The following is a 13,025-nucleotide window of genomic DNA, read 5'->3' on the forward strand; positions in this document are numbered from 1 at the left end:
ATTTTGTCCGGTTTAATTAAAACTAGAAAATAAATAAATAAGGAAGCTCCCTGCTTTTAATGTCTGTTGAACTGAATTTTGCTCTCAAGTCTCCGTAAGATTGCTTGACTTCGATTTGATCAAAATCTGTCTCTTCTTTGTGGGTCCTGTCCGAGAACTTTTGTGTATGCTCTCCCAGCTGAGGTTTTCTTCCCTGTCTTTTTCCACCATGCTCGTCAATTCTGGCTTGGCTCTCTCTTACTTTTCAAAGGCTCACTGCCTATGAGGTTGTCCAGTCTGATGGTGTCTTATTTGGTTCTCCCTCACTGACATTTTAGCATGTTGGAATAGTAAGCTGATGACCAATCTTCCTCCCCCTTGAAACGGAACCTACGTTCCTGCAAGTTGAAGCATGGTCTCACCACAATGTTCCATGGCAGCAAGTCCTCATGAATTTGACATTTCGTTGGCGATAGAATAGTACTACGATTGGAACTGGGAGACTGACAGCCTGTTCGGGAGGCCGTAAACGATCGTGGATTATTTACTGCTGGTTGGTTTGGTATGAGAGAAAAACACTGTTCCTGGCTGGAAATTTACGATCGTTTACGAGCAAGCGAACAGGCCTGGAGAGAGCTTTCGAAATAAAGGAAGGTTACGCTGAATTTCTGTGCCTGGGTGCTTCGACGGAATGCTGTATTTGAATATTTTTCTTGGAGGCGGTAACGGTCAGAGAAAGTCAGTATCATTGAACTAATGTGATAACCGTATGAGTAAAGTTATTTACCTGGAGGGAGCTTTTGAAATAAAGGATATGCTGAATTTCTGTATCTGTGTGCTTCGAGGGGATGCTGTATTTTCATTTTCAGCTACGGTCTCAATACTTTTTGGTTGTCTCACAATGACGGGCATCCTCAGTCCCTTACCGAGCAGCAGCCAACCGTGGGCCGTGACCGTCCATGATCACTCTGCACTGCAGCGCTGAATGCCAAGGCCAGGATCATTGTGATCCTAACTGCTGTGGCTATATATGAGGTTTGCAGAAGAACCTTTCTGCGCTGGTGCATTATTTGTGGAGATGCATGAGTTTCCTTACAGAGTGTTTGGTTTGAGAATAGGTTAGTCCATTTTCTCACATCTCACTTTTTTATTTGGTTTGTAAAATAAAATGAGTAGATGTATCATCACCTCATTCCTCACAAACTTATAATTAGTACTGGTTTGAGGAACGAAGTCATTCCACCAAATTTGAGTAATAGAGTCGTTATGATGTATCACCTTATTTTAAATGGATTTTTCAAATCAAATATTCTAGAATGGTTCGATTCCTCGAACCAAATATTGCCATGTCTCGTGTAATTTTGAACTGCACTTTGTCAGGTCTTTCTTTGACTACCCGACTTCTATTGAAACCTGTCTTGTTCTCTGTTCCCGTCGAAAGCAGCACTTGTCTGCTCTCCCTGTTGGTGTTTTCTGCCCTTTCCTTTTCTTTCAGGATTCCTGGTGGTTTCTTAGTTACTGCTGCTACTTTTCAAAGGCCTCATTGCCTGGGAGGTTACAGTCGCATGGCATTTGTTTTCCTTTTCGTCTCATTGAACTGTGTTTCACGTCGCGTTGAAATAGGATGCTGAAGACCTGTAAGTTGAAGCATGTTCTTACAACTTATTTGGTATTGGTGCAAGTGCAGTGAAACTTCCCTTGTGGCTTTTGGTGATGCTCGTGGATACTACGACTGGGAACGACCAGAATATCATTTTGCCTTAAGCAGTTAAGCCTTTGTTTTAAACAAACTCCCACTAAAGGAAAACTAGTTCATTTTTCTACTCCCTTATCCTAATTTCGGATGTGGTATGTTAAATGCTACTATCTCCATTCCAAATTATAAGTCACTTCTAGTTTTTCTAGATATATCTTTTTTTTATGTACTAGATATAAATTATGTCTAGATAAATGATAAAACCTATGTATCTAAAAAAAAAAAACCCAGAACGACTTATCTACTATACCTACTATACCTAAATAGGAAATCCTTACCGGCTATTTCTGTGTGATTTCATGAAGCCACGTCATCCTAAGGCCCCACGAGTCACTACACTCGCGATTCACGATGAAGTCATGCCATGCGGTTGTAGCTGAAGGGTCTCCTCGATCCCATCAACCGTTAGTGCGGTGCGGTGGTGGAACAAATTAGTAGTCGCCCGGAACAAAGAAAGAAAGAGGCAACGATGACGGAAAAAATGAGGTTGGGCTTTCGGGCGTCTATTTCTTTTCTTTCTATCATAGAAGCCCGCATAACTGTTGGCAAAGAGTCGATCTTCTCTGTGCCTATGTCATCTAATGTTGCTCACCTGCTTCACGAAGGGAAGAGAAGGGGATTCGGTCACGGGATGAATATATGAGGGAGCAGCCGCATGCTGCTGTGGATAATGGCACGGTTCAATCATTTTTCATTTTTTCAACTTTATTTAAGTATGTAAAGTTTTTTTTTTATCTTGCCGTTGGGGAAGGGGACATGCAAAAATTCAAAATCAGAAAAAGGTTGATTGAAGTTAGATGTGAAAACCCATTTGTTTTTTTCCTAATATAAACATTATTGTGCCATCTAATTCTTCAAGGCGTGTTCTCTGTGTAGTCATGTGCTACTTGCTAATTGATAAGCTGTACAACGAGAAGTTTTTATAGCTTCCACATAAGTAGTTGGTGTTTTTCTCTTTTTGTCATATAATAATCCAATTTCCTTATAAAAACATATTATTCTTTTTTCGCAAAAAAACATATTATTCTTTATCTCATCATATCCTACATATATTACTCCTATTTAGGTACAGTAGATTACTAACAAATTTCCACAGTAATGCGCGGAGTATCATCTAGTAATTTAGAATGGAGGAAGTATTTGTTTAGTATCAGGTTCTGGCAAAAGATGGATGCATGTCCTTGTGTGATTGGATGGAGTGAATACTATATTTGGGTTGATCCTGCCAACTCATTTTTGTTTGTTTTAGAAGAAAAATCCGCATTCTTTGGCTGAGTATGTAACCAGATTTCCAATGACAACCGGTCCTTCATGGTTCTCAAACACAATTACATTCATAGAACCAAGTTTGATCTTAGGGCTTGTTTAGATCCGAAAATTTTGGCAAAATGGTATTGTAGCAGTTTTCGTTGTTATTTGGCAATTAGTGTCCAATCATAGTCTAATTAGGCTTAAAAGATTCGTCTCGTGGATTTCGTCTAAACTGTGTAATTAGTTTTATTTTTTATTTATATTTAATGCTTCATGCATGCGTCCAAAGATTCGATGTGACGGGGAATCTTGAAAAATTTTGCAAAATTTTTTGCAACTAAACTGGACCTTATCCTGGTTGGTAGTCCCCTCTATAGCACTACTGGAAGGCCCACCCTTAGGTATATGTAAACTTGTTTTACATGGTACTGTCATGGACTGAAGATAAGAAAGGAGAAGGGAAATCTTGTCTATATCTAACATATTATTAAATAGCAAAAAATTCTTCCTCCAAAATTTGGTCCATTGCACTCTTTGCCTGTTCGTATACCCATCCATCCTATGGAGCATAACATTCCATTTTTACTAAGGCCTTGTTTAGTTCTGGGTGTAAAGTTTTGAGGTATCACATCGGGTGTCACATGGAGTGTCGCATGTGGTGTTCGGATACTAATAAAAAAATATATTACAGAATCCGTCAGTAAACTACAAGACGAATTTATTAAGCCTAACTAACCCGTCATTAGCACATGTGTTACTGTAGCACTTTATTATCAAATCATGGACTAATTAGGCTTAAAAGATTCGTCTCACAAAGTAGTCGTAATCCGTGCATTTAGTTATTTTTAGTCTATATTTAATACTCCATGCATGTGTCCAAACATTCGATGGGATATGGTATAAACTTTTAGAGGAGGAACTAAACCAGGCCTAAGAGTAGTAAATGATGAATTAGATATTGGGTAAAGTATACTTTTCAACCTTCAATTCGTATTGAAGTTCGATTTTTAACCTTCAACTATAAAACCGAGTAACAGACATCCTCCAACTGTCAAAACCGGACAAATTTGGTTCTCGGTTGATTTCAAAAGCGGTTTTCTATTTTCTAATAATAATAAAAATCTGGTTTGATCTCTAGAAATTTGTAATTAATTTATTTTAAATTATAAAAATATGAAACTAGTTCATGTTTTCTTCTAAAAATGTTATATATATATATATATATATATATATATATATATATATATATATATATATATATATATATATATGTGTGTGTGTGTGTGTGTGTGTGTGTGTGTGTGTGTGTGTGTGTGTGTGTGTTGATGCTATATTTAAAATTATTTAGATCTTACTTGTTCTAAATAAATAACAAGCGTGACAACGATCAATAAAGCAATAGGAACATAAATAGACCAATTTTAAATGCCTATATATAGACCATAAACCAGTAGAGAACATTTTTAGAAAAAAAATACTAGTTTTTATATTTTTCTGATCTAAAATAAATGCCGGTGGGGGAGGGCATGGTGTAGTGTGCTCTTGCGGATTGCTCGTCGGCCTGCCATACCGGACAACCAGAAAACAACGTATTATATATACAATGTATTAAAGGGTACATATAAGTATTTTTCTAGAAATTTTGGGGGTACAGCTGTGTGCATCCGCGCCTGGTCACGCTTGTTATTTATTTAAAACAAGTAAGATCTAAACAATTTTTAATATAACATCAACATATATATAACATTTTTAGAAGAAAACATGAACTAGTTTCATATTTTTATAATTTAAAATAAATTAATTATGAACTTATAGAGATCGAACCGGATTTTTATTATTATTAGAAAATAGAAAATCGCTTTTGAAGCCAGCCGAGGACCAAATTTGTCCAGTTTTAACAGTGGGAGGGTGTCTGTTACCCGGTTTCATAGTTAAAGGTTGAAAATCGAACTTCAATACGAGTTGAATGTTGAAAAGTGTACTTTACCCTTAGATATTAGAGTTCTAATTAGTTTATTGTCCTATCAGTGACCTTAACTTACAAGAATACAACCCATACTTATATGAGTTAGAATAGTGCACCTCCAACCACAATACAGCTGATTACAAAACATATTAGAACATATGATGTAAGATGTAAACTCTATTGTGACACATACAAATTCGCTAGTAAAGAAAAAAAGAGTAAACGAAGAGAAATCCTCAAATTCTAGACACGCGAATGTCCTTTCTAACCTATGCTTATATGAGTTAGAATAGCGCACATCCAATCACGATACAACTGATTCCAAAACGTATTAGAATAGATGATGCAAGATGTAAACTCTGTTACCACACGTACATATTCGCTAGTAAAGACAAACAAGAGAAAACGAAGGCAAACCCTCAAATTCTAGACATGCGAATTAAGTCCCAACTATAATAAAGCATGTGAATTGAGACCCTTATAATGAAGAAAAAGTCTTTTTGACTCCTTCAACTTTTGCGGCCGTCCGATTTCCTACCTCATTTATAAAATGTTTTTTAACACCTCCTCAACTTTTGAAACTATTTGTTTTTGCACGCTAATCCCTAGACAAAATTGATGGTAGTTTTTGCAGATGTGGTGCCATGTCAATCGTTCTACATGGTGCCATATCAGCCCCGGCCCCAAGAGGTAAATTAGAATAAAAACTAGAAAACCAGGCGCGGCTTTGTCGTGCCCTCCTTGGAGCTGGTCAATCCATCTTTGCAGGTTGGGTCTTGCAAATGTAGGTAGAAAACTGAATTGGAACTATCAATCCGCTGCAAAAAGGGCCATTGAACTTGATAAAAGTTTGTGATGCTTTCTGCAAAACTCACAGTGGTTGAGAGGGCGAGGAAGAAAGAATTTTTTTTTCTTCTTGAGTTTTCGTCAGGCTGCATCACATCATGCAGACCGTTTGTAGGTAAGTTGAAGTCATAATCAAGCTATGCAGAACTAACAGGAGACCAAACTACCTCACTGGAGGCTTCGGTTTAAACAGAGCACATAAATCTGGGATGGGTGTATCATATTTGTCAATGTGTGTACATACAGTGTTGGAATTGTCGATTGCTCCTGCATATCAGAGTTCCGAGTATAAGTTTTTAATTTAATTGGGTTAACACAATTATGAAAACAAAACAAGGACAGATATTGGTAGCAGGAAATAAACTTTAGATTTGCTCGGTTGCTCTCTTCAGGTAAAAGTTACTTACTATGTCTTCTCTGCAAGTTACTAAATCTTCTTTTCAAAACAACATTGATGCTAATTAAGAGACAGGGTATAGCATGAGAAATCGTGAAACTCTTCTTTGTTAAGATGTTGACATCAAATTTGTTCATGTTTTCAGTGGCATAGTCAATTTCACAATTTGTGAATGAGGTCCCTAAAATGGTTAGATATAACATTGACCATATTTATATTTTAGGTAAAAGTTTATGCCTAAATGAAATTAACTCTTGTTTACAACTAAGTTTGGCACAATGGTTGTGGGTCGATAGGAGAACCAAACAGGAAGAAGTATCAGAAGATGATGGTCATAAGATCCAAAATTTGTCTGGCTCATTGTATTCGTCAGAGTGCTCCAAATGCAGCGGGATGAAGAGTACAAGAATATCATTCTGCACATTGTATCCCAGTTTTAATAACTCCAAAACAAGCAGTAGTTTTACTTTTGTGTGTTTGTCCCTTGCTAAAAACACTTCATTCCAAAGTGACAGTTATCACAGCTGGCATTCTTTGTTGACAATGAATTTCGGAGAACAGAAACTGCAGTTTGTCAGAACTCATAGTCCATTAGTAAGCTCTAATTAATTCTCGTTTTTGTGGGAAACTAAAAGCTTGATAGATCCCACTTGAGCTGAATCCGATATCACATAGAACAAATTGACCTGCTGCTTATTCCATTCAAACAGTCGCAAGGAAGGACTTAATAAGAGCTTAGCTTAAAGCATGAGTAATCCAAGTAGCTGATGTGCAACTAAAGAATAGCAAAGTATGAGCATGAGTGATTTTGTAGTTAAAATAGCCCAAATGCAAAAGGGAGTTTCACCACTATTGGTTTTGGTAGGCCCTCTAATTTTCTCATCAGTACCCAATGAGAACCATAATATCAGAGTTTATGAGTATCTGAAATTAGAACAATAATAATGCCAGCATTTAGGAGCATTAGCAGAACCTCAAGTTGGCTTCACCTGAAGCTGTCTCTTCCCCGTGACTTGAACCAATGACTGTAGATTAATAGTAGGACTACCAATTTCTCAAGAGAGAGTTGTACATCGACACCATTTGACTGGAAGTAAGTTCATATCTTATCTATATTTAATACCAAAAGATTTATACAAATAACATATATCTGTCTCCCTTTCGATTGAAACAAAGTGGATTAACAGTTGGGAGTACTGTTGCTCATGTCGCTTTCTTCTATGGAATCGACTTCTTGCTGCTGCCTATTCTTTTGCATGGTTAACTCGGAAGATAAAAGGCCAAAAAGGGTACGAGACCTCAAGTGACATCACGGATTAAAAAAAAAGGCAGGGGAGGTAGGGTCGTGAGCTATCGTTGCTGGTTCATGAAAAAGTACTGTTGGCTGGTTTATGTGAAAGAAAAATACTGTTTCGGTTGAAAATTTACGATCGTTTACGACGAGCCACGGTTAAACGAACAGGCTGATGATTTGTCTGGAACTCGCTGCAGGTGACCAGAAGCCACTAACGACAGAGCCATGTTAGCCATAGGATATAGTTACTGCTCGATCAGACGGCAGAGAATTTAAGTATGACGTGGCCCAATGAGATGCATGAGCTTGAACTCAGGTTTCGAAAGGTAAAAGATATACATTTTAAAATACAAAAAATATCATAAAAATATTTTTCAAAAACTGTCAAATATTTTTATATGGAAAAATAATGCAATTACAAATTCTAAAATCTGGTTTAATTTTAAAAATTCATAAAGATTTCCTTGCCAGTGCTAGAGAGCAGAGCTAAATCAGCTCGCTCGCATGAGCAATGCTTTGCTGAACGAGGGGCCAGGTGAGGCAAACAAGATCAGCAAAGTTCCCAGTATATCCAAAGAAAGTTGGGACAAAAAAAAAAGTATGCCCAAAAACTTTTCTGTTAGTTCGTCGGCCCACGTTCTCCAACCCGAAGCGCGGCCCAGTTTCACCGAAGCCCATGTCTTAGCGCGGCCTCGGTGCCGTCGACTCGACGCCCCTCCACCATGGCGCCGCCGCGAAGCCTCGCCGGCGCCGCCATAGCTGCCACTGCCGCAGCCATCGTCCTCTCATGTAATCTTTCGCTCTTCCCTCACCTCATCGTTTCTAGCTCCAAGTTCCCAACATCAACCTCTCCTCCCTCACCGACGTGCCCATCCCACAGGCTTGCTCTACAGGCGCAAATGCGCTCGTCTGGCCGCGCGGGTCCGCGAGGTGGAGGCCTCACTTGCGGTCGCTGCAGAAAAGGTCGCTGCCGAGCGCCGCGGCAGAGTGCGGGCCCAGCAGGTGAGGTCGCCGCCGTCCGGCGCTGCAAGTTTTCTCGTGTTCCAACGTGCACTTCTCTTCGAGGAGTTGGGCCATATCACCAGGCTCGTGCTGCCGAATCTCTATTTCGTTTCCTTGCTTGCAGTCGCTGAGGAGGGCACTGAGTCAGCAGGAGTCTCGCTCCGACGAGGCGAGGCCGGCCAAGGCCGCCGCCCCAGCATCTTACCCGCTGGCGCCGATTGGCACTGTCCAGTCCTGCTTCTCCACTAGGTGCTGATTGCCATCGATTTTGTTCCCATTTCTCACGCTTTGTAGTATTCAATCAATTTCTTGAATAGTTGCCAGAGTGAATGCTTGGTGTGGATGTATGTAAATGTTCAGGTCTGGAAACCGAGCTATGGTCCACTCTTAAAGGGGGGCAAATTATCAATTAATCCGAGCTATGGACCTAAACGTATATGCCTTGCTGACCCTACAAACGCAGGAATGGTACACCAAGGCAGCCTTTGGTAGTTACGTTGGCTAGGGCAACTGTGGCGCTTGATCCAGCCCGAGTCCCCGCAGCAGCCCTGGAGGGACTAGCTAGTTACTCACATTGCTGGATTCTTTATGTTTTTCACCTTAACACTGATCTTGATAAACTATGGAAAGATCCTGCTAGGTCTAAGCTAAAAGCAAAGGTATGGTTTTGTTCTTAGCCCTTTGGTGGTTCCTTTTTCTGATATAAATGAATATTCTTCTGAATGTTGCAGTGGATATTGGGTTGAACTAATGGAATTTTCTGCTTTCTCATCGAAGGTAAGGGTACCGAGATTGAAAGGGGGCAAGATGGGGGTTTTGGCAACTAGATCGCCACATCGGCCTAATCCAATCGGACTCAGCGTAGCAAAGGTACTAATTATACAACTCAACTAGCCTTCCTCTTATTGTCCTCTATGATCTCTGCAGTGCAATGGTTGAAGTATCACCTGAAATGGTCCAGTGTTTGTCTTCAATTATTGTTTTCTGGAACACAGTGAGGAAATCAATATTAGGATTGAAGAATTGTAAATTTCTAGGACAATAATCATAACGATCATTGCTATCTATAATGCTGCTTGCTATCTAATGTCTGAAGGATGTTTTTTTCACACAGATTTCACCACAGGGATTCTCTTCAGAAAGGTTTTCTTGTGACCAAAACATCCTACTGTGTCACTTAAATTATAAGAAAGGCAACTAATATATTGATTCCGATTGATTCTAGGGTGTGAACATTTCTTATTTGCTTTGGGCTATTGCCTAGTTTGATTGACCTTGTTAAGCATGCTAGATGCTAGGGCTACTGTGTATGCTTGGATGTGAACATTTCTTATGCGCTTTGAGCTGTTGCCTGCTTTGGTTAATCTTGTTAAGCATGCTATAGTGGTTTGACGTTTTCTTCCCTTCATTTCAACGTTTTACAGGTGGAGGCGGTGGATGGGCATACTCTTTTGCTTTCTGGAGTAGATTTGGTTGATGGCACGGTACCAATTTAAGCGTTTATATGGTCCAGTATTATGCAAAGGATTGATATAATTAAGCTCTGTCAGCTGTGAACTCTTCCTAATACATTGATCACCTATCAACAGCCTGTGCTTGATATTAAACCATACCTGCCATATTCTGACAGTGTTAAAGGTGCAGCTGTTCCCAATTGGTTAGAGGTATGTACAATATTGCATCTCAGTTCATGCATTTCTCCAAACTTGAAAATTCATCTCTCTCATCAATTCGAAATAAGTGTGTTTATTTTTCTGGATGAATCATCGTTCTGCCGAGTAGTGAACGCTGGACAGCATTTGATGCTTGATGATGTCTGCATATACATGCTAATTAGTTATCTTCATACAAGTGCACTGGCCTTATCTAATTGAAAAGATGTGTAGCTCGTGCTTTAATTTTATTTTTAGACAGTTCAGAATTTTGGTAAATCTTTTCTTCTGTAATATGGGGGTTATTGAATGATACTTGAGAGTAAGATTTGGGTATTGAAAGAAAAGTTTATGTTCCATTCAGGAATTGTTGATTCACAGCTCGTGTGCAAGATCTCATATTGCTATATTTTATGCCAATGCTACAATTGAGTACCTTCATTGTTCATCACCTGGAGAATTTTGTTGAAGCAGGTTGATGGTGCATTAGCCGTGGAGTCTGTCCATTTTTCTGAACATTTCATTTTTGCGCTTCCCACTTGCTGGACGCATATAGTAAGTGGTATTGATGTTTTGTCTGTAAAAAAGAAATCTTATATGCTGAATAGCAATTAAATTTCAGTTCTTTTTTTTCATATGAGAAGGGATCACACTAGGCCAACTGTAAATAAGAATTTGGGCTTACAATTCAAAATCTGTTTATTTGTTTCAGCAGCAGCAGTCGCTCTATGCTTCAGCAGACGAGTTTCAGGATCTTATCAAGCAGGTCCTTTCCTGGGACATCAGATCTATCTCACAGCGGACCCGTCCCCATCAAGTGAGTATGGAAGCTGATGCCAATGACCACTGTGGCGAAGACACTGATGATGACCACAGGGACACAGGTCACTGCGGTGTGGTTTACCACCTACATCTTGAAGGCATCGATGTATCGTACAGAATTGATCAAGGCTCCAACATTGTCGTCGAGAACGCCGCCCTTCTTCCGGACGTCGTCCAGAAACAGCATGGTTATTTGGCATGGAGGGACAAACTTGGCAGCAGCGTTTTGTAGCACGGCCATGGCCACTCGATCTCGCTGCTCTTTGTTATCGTTTGCAGGAGTGCAGTGTGGTGTAGGATGTCACTAGTGATGCCGATGAATTTGAATGTGGTGGTGTCTGGTATCTGAATTGGATTTGGAACGTAGAATGTTTTCCCCCAGTTTTGCACAGGAGTCGTAAACAAACGTGCTCTGATTTCTTGATGTTCCACTCGTGCAGGATGATCTGGCAGGCTATAAGTTATACATAGAAAAAAGATGAGAAAAGGTGATACCAACCTCATAGATATCATGCTTCACCATATGTATAGATCATATTTAGGCATTGCATGAGTAGTAATTTACTTTATGTTGATTTCCTGATTAGGTTATAGGTTTAAAAATAGGCAGTGCCCCAAACAAGTAATCAACATAAAGTAGATGCAAAACGATAATTTAAATAAATAGTATGCATGACTATAAGCAATAAACAATAGGAACATAACTTCATAAGACCCAAATAACTCTAAACAGAGCATCAAACACTTTTAGAAAGAAACTGGTACTAGTTTCGTAATTTTCCAATTTAAAATGAATTAGTTATGAATTTTTAGATATTAAACAAAAAAATTTAATCATTTTAGAAAGTAGAACACATTTGAAATCAACACGAGGACCAAATTTATTCGATTTCAACCAGTGTTGTCCTAAAACGCTAAAAAGTCGAATTTAGCGTTTAGGTCATTTAGAACGGTGTTCTAACAGAGTTAAATGATCTAAACAATTTTGTATATTAATACTAAGATTTACATATTTGTGTAGCCAAAAAAAAAGCTACAAAATAAGTATTCTATCAAATATTTTTTGGAATAAAACCAAATCTCACTCCATCTTATATACTTACGATGTTAATTAGCTAGTGCAATGCAGTAGTTGTAATCCTCCTTATTTAATCACATTTAACTTTTAACGGTTTAAACTTCAACTGTTTAATTCACCATTTAAGGTCTAAATAAAACATGTTACATTCGTTTACTATGTTAAATGTTGTTTAAATATATTAAACGCCGTTTAAATATATTAAATTAAACGTCCGTTTAAATATATCAAATGGATGTTAAGAGTGCATTTCTCAATGGTTACATCAATGAAGAAGTATCAGTTGAACAACCTCTCGGTTTTGAAGATGACAAGAAGCCCGACCATGTGTACAAGTTGAAGAAGGCATTGTATGGCTTGAAGCAAGCACCTAGAGCATGGTATGAGAGATTGAGGGACTTTCTACTCTCTAAAGGGTTCATGATGGGCAAGTGAAAGGTCCTAATATGGCTAGAGGGGGGGTGAATAGCCTATTTAAAAATCTACAAATCAACTAGAGCAATTTGATTAGTGTGACAAATAGCGTAATGCAAACTTGCTCTAGCTCTACAAGGGTTGCAAGCCACCTATCCAACAATTCTAGTTGCAATGAATACTTAGGCACACAAGCTTGCTATGTAATTACTCACTAAGAGCTCTCAACCTTGCTACTCTAAAGAGCTCAACTAGATGAATGTAAATAATAAAGCAAGCTCTCAATTCTAATTACACTAAAGAGCTTGTATCAACTAGTTTGCAAGAATGTAAATGAGTGAGTAGAGTGATTATACCGACGTGTAGGGGATGAACCAATCACAAGATGAATATATAGCCAATCACCGGGAGAATGTCAAAGAAGAGAGACAATCGATTTTCTCCCGAGGTTCACGTGCTTGCCAACACGCTACGTCCCCGTTGTGTCGACCAACACTTGGTGGTTCGGCGGCTAAGAGGTGTTTCACAAACCTCGTCCACACGATTGGACACCGCAAGAACCGACCCA

General features: G+C 38.9%; 1 protein-coding gene across 4 annotated transcripts; it reads left to right on the plus strand.

Annotated features, from left to right (window-relative positions):
• The first annotated feature begins 8,141 nt into the window (after nt 1-8,141).
• On the plus strand, nt 8,142-11,411 carry LOC136551820 (uncharacterized). 4 transcript variants are annotated; one of them, XM_066543362.1, is made up of 9 exons: nt 8,142-8,278; nt 8,370-8,491; nt 8,616-8,740; nt 8,955-9,150; nt 9,269-9,361; nt 9,916-9,975; nt 10,081-10,155; nt 10,615-10,698; nt 10,856-11,411. In XM_066543362.1, the coding sequence occupies exons 1-9, from the start codon at nt 8,212-8,214 to the stop codon at nt 11,195-11,197; spliced, it is 1,164 nt and encodes a 387-aa protein (XP_066399459.1). In that variant the 5' UTR covers nt 8,142-8,211; the 3' UTR covers nt 11,198-11,411. The 4 variants fall into 4 exon arrangements, with proteins under 4 accessions (XP_066399459.1, XP_066399461.1, XP_066399462.1 ...); XM_066543364.1 differs by having other exon boundaries at nt 10,859-11,411; XM_066543365.1 differs by having other exon boundaries at nt 10,618-10,698; nt 10,859-11,411.
• The last annotated feature ends 1,614 nt before the right edge of the window (nt 11,412-13,025 follow it).

This window comes from Miscanthus floridulus, chromosome 4 (assembly GCF_019320115.1).
Source record: "Miscanthus floridulus cultivar M001 chromosome 4, ASM1932011v1, whole genome shotgun sequence".
NCBI lineage: Eukaryota > Viridiplantae > Streptophyta > Magnoliopsida > Poales > Poaceae > Miscanthus > Miscanthus floridulus.